The 3,802-nt window shown below is 49.0% G+C and overlaps 1 protein-coding gene across 1 annotated transcript; it reads right to left on the bottom strand.

Moving 5' to 3' along the window:
* Positions 1–469: 469 nt before the first annotated feature.
* Positions 470–3,105, bottom strand: LOC110099298 (DELLA protein SLN1). Its single transcript, XM_020826401.2, has one exon. It carries the CDS (start codon positions 2,788–2,790, stop codon positions 847–849), a length of 1,944 nt encoding a protein of 647 aa, XP_020682060.1. The 5' UTR covers positions 2,791–3,105; the 3' UTR covers positions 470–846.
* Positions 3,106–3,802: the final 697 nt, after the last annotated feature.

The following is a 3,802-nucleotide window of genomic DNA, read 5'->3' as shown; positions in this document are numbered from 1 at the left end:
CCCTTAGAGTGGCGGGCCCACCCTGTTCCCCTCCTTCTCTCATGGGCCCAATGGACCCCACAACGTCTCACAGGCATCTGATCCCGATTGGACAACTGTGCTAATCACCACCCCATATAGGCCCACCCTTTTTCCTTTTCTAAACTTCTTATCAATTAATTGTTCCACAAATTTCATAATATTAAAACATCAATTGTAATTTTTTAAAAATCTAGAACTAAATATAAGGAATAATAAATTATCAAATTAATCATTTGAAGGTTCCAGTTTTTTTCCTTCATGGTCAGGCTCTCTTCTCATTTAGACTTCATTTGGAACGGCTTTTTCTTGCTTCTTAAACCATTTTTGTAGTACAAAAAATAAAATTTTAATACTTAAAAGCTGTTTTAAGAAGCAGTAAGAAAATCGTCCCAAATGAAATCATAATCTATAAATTTTTAAGATTTCAGCATAAAATTATTTAGAAGGATTAAAAAAAATCTCCTTTCGGAGTTTATTATATTACATACAGACAGAGGGAAGACTAGATACACGCAGATAACAGATTCATAGTCAAAACGAGGCTGTAGCAAAGGAAGGGCTGAGAGGCTTGAGGGTCGGATGGGATCACCAAAATTATAATTTAAAAAAAAATAAAAATAAAAAAACACAAGAGGACGGCCCCGAACAGGGGTGGGAAACACGGTAACATGGAGAGGTGAAACCATCTGACCAAGGCCTTCCAGTGAATCGAACCGCAACTCCATGTCCGTAAGTAGGCCCACTGGGCCGTGCCGTGCCGGGCCGGTCCGGGATGTTTCATCCGACCGCTGAAAAGATGGACAAGAAGAGATCGCCGCATTGAGATTAGTGAGCATCAGCGGCCGCGGAGGTAGAGTCGGTGGCACCGGCGACTCGCCAAGCGGAAGTGGCGATTAGTGGACGCGTATGCCAACCGAGCGTGAGACAGCCTTCTTTCTCCTCCACGCGATAGCCGTCGCCTCCGGCGAAGAGTGCAAGGAGCATGCTTGCCTGCTTGAAGGCGTTGGAACCAATATGTACAGGCTCGAAACCAGCACCGCCCATCCTTGTCCTCCATTGAGTCAGCGTCTCGTGACGTTCTGTCCTCTCCGATCCTTCGCAGGCTACTACGTTGCAGATCTGCCGACCGAGGTAGACCTCCGACATCAGCTGATCCTGTTGTGCCTCGCCGGCGGCGCCAGCGCCGCCCTCCAGAGAATCGAACATCGTCGAATAGTAGTGAAGAGCTTCAGTAAATCGCTCCATGAACGGACCTGCGTTGTGGTTTGCTTCCTGCTCGACCACGGTGACGATGCGCGGCTTCACAGCGCGAATAGTAGCGAGGACTTTTTCCAAAGCCCCTGGTCTGGCTAGGAGGCGGTGTAGCTCAAAGACTGAGTTGATCGCCACGACCTCCGGCTCGGCGGATCCGCCACTTGCTGGTGAGAGGGTCTCGAGCATGAAGGGCTCGAGATCAGCGAGGCTGTTGGCAACAAAGCCGCGGTACTCGAAGTCGACGTGTATGGTATCCGCGAGCTGGGCTAGCTTCCAACCGACTTGTTGAAGCGCATCGGTGTTATCGGGTTGGGGCGGACCTATTCCGGTGAGGCGGAAAGATGGGGGGCCGCCCGGTCGGAGTGCGAGAGCCTGCATCAGCGCCGGCCACTGCATCCCCTGTTTCATACTAAAGTCGATGACATGAACGCGGCGACAGCCGGCGAAGGCTTCCAGGATGGCTTGGTTGGCGGTGAAGTGAGCAAACTTGAGGTAGGGACAGCTCTCGTAGAAGTGCATCTGGAGGATGTCGGAGAAGGCGGAGTCGAGAGAGCAATCCTGCTGTGGGTGGAGGCGATAGATTTTGCGGGCGAAGCCTTCTGCAAAGTATCCGGCGACCTTACGCATGGCACCGCTCTGAGAAGAGGCGAGAACCGTAATCTGCCTGACGAGCACATCTGCCACTTTGAAGTTCTCCTCGTTCACTGCCTCAGCACAGGCCATAAGGGCGTGAACTAGACGAATCCCGACCTCCTGTGTGTCCACCATCACTACAGGCAGCGCAGAAGCCACCTCGGTACCGGATGCAGGCGCCAGCAAAGACCCAATAGTTGGTGAAGATTGCACAATCACTCCACCGCCAGATCCTCCTCTGGAAGAGGAAGAGGATGACGAGGTTTTCATCCGCTTCCGGTCTCGGGTTCCACTATCGATCTGGGGCTCTGATCCGTACACGACGCGGTTGCCTCCAGAGCCGCTCTGCCGAACGGCGAAATCAGGGAAGACAACAGGAGGAGGCTGGGCAGGGAAATCGACGGAGGTGACGGTGGAGGACTCAGTGGTGGTGAGTGCATCGGCGGGATCAAAGAAAGCTGTCGAGGAGTGGGCAGAAGCCGGCGCTTGCGGCAAGTTGTAGCCGCTGGAATTAGGATGAATCGCCTGCGGCAGCTGTGGGGGCGGCGCGCTTAGCTCCGAGAGCATGCTTTCCAGCCAGCTCGACAGATCGGACGGGTTATAGTGCACAGTATCAGAAGCAAGGTGAATAAGCAGCGCATCGTCATGCGCAGAGCTGCCTCCCATCGCCATCTCCAGCTGCTCCAGCTTCTCCGCCACGCCCGCCATATCAGAGGACCTCACGTTGTACCCGAACGCAGCAAGAAGCTCGTCAATACCACCGTCCGCCTCCTCGTCCAACCCCATCATCTTCCCTTTCCCCGTTCCCGCCATACCGGGCGCCGCCGGAGCATACCCGCCAATCCCCCTTCCTCCAACACTCTCCAAATGCTCCCTCTTCATAGTCGTGCCGTTTTGGTAAACAGATTGAGATTTGAGTGGAGTGGAAGGTCTCGCCTGTTCCAGCTTCCAAGAAGCAAAGATGTGACTCTCGTGGCGGGCTCGTCCTCCAAAAACACCCCAAATTAGGCACCGAGAGATAGAGCAAAGCGAGCACAGAAAGGAGCGGAAGGGCAAAAACCCTTGACTTCGCAGATTGAGAGATTAGCAGAAGCGATTGAGAGAGTAACAGAAGAGCGCACCGAGAGCTATTCAGAGAGAAAAAAGATGAGAGAAGAAAAGGGAATACAGGAATCAGCTTGGGCATCAATAAATGGGCGGCTATTTCTCCTCTCTATCATCATTTTTTATCTTATTTTTTTATTCCCTAAGGCGGAAGCTCAAATTTAATAAACAAAAAATAATTACAAGAGTGAGTCCAATGTGAGCGAATTGCGAATAGAGGCATAGCAAGCTGTTAAGTCAGAAATTTCTCTTCTTGGTCGACTCGTACTCAAACATACTAACATTATTAATTTCTCGATGCTCTTAATTTTCAAGAAAAATAGGTAGAGTGAAAAAAATTTTAGCCATTTAGTCTCAGTCAATCAATATAAGAAAGCCAGTAAAGTAGAATATATATGTAAAATGGGTAGTGGAGTATTTGTTTGAATACACCATCAAAAGTTCTATGCATGATTGTCTTAGGTTTTGTTTGGGACGGTTTCTTATTATTTCTTAAAGCAGTTTTTTACAAAAATTTTAATTTTTGTACTAAAAACTGTTGATAAACCTGATACAGCCAGAGACGGAGAGGAGAGCTAAACGAAGCAAGATAGAAAAGAAGAGTAATGATTTCTTATTATTATTCTTAATACAAGTGTGAATATATATAACAGCTTGAGTGAAGCCGTTAGAAAGAAAGTACAATATAAAGAAGGTACATATTTGGTGTTAAATCTGAACCGTCCACGTGTAGGATCCTAACACCCCCCCTCAAACTGATGTCTACCATGTAGAAATGAGTTTGCTGGAA

Source organism: Dendrobium catenatum, unplaced genomic scaffold (assembly GCF_001605985.2).
Source record: "Dendrobium catenatum unplaced genomic scaffold, ASM160598v2 fragScaff_scaffold_1539, whole genome shotgun sequence".
NCBI classification, from domain to species: Eukaryota; Viridiplantae; Streptophyta; class Magnoliopsida; order Asparagales; family Orchidaceae; genus Dendrobium; species Dendrobium catenatum.
This window is presented reverse-complemented; position numbering and strand designations above follow the sequence as displayed.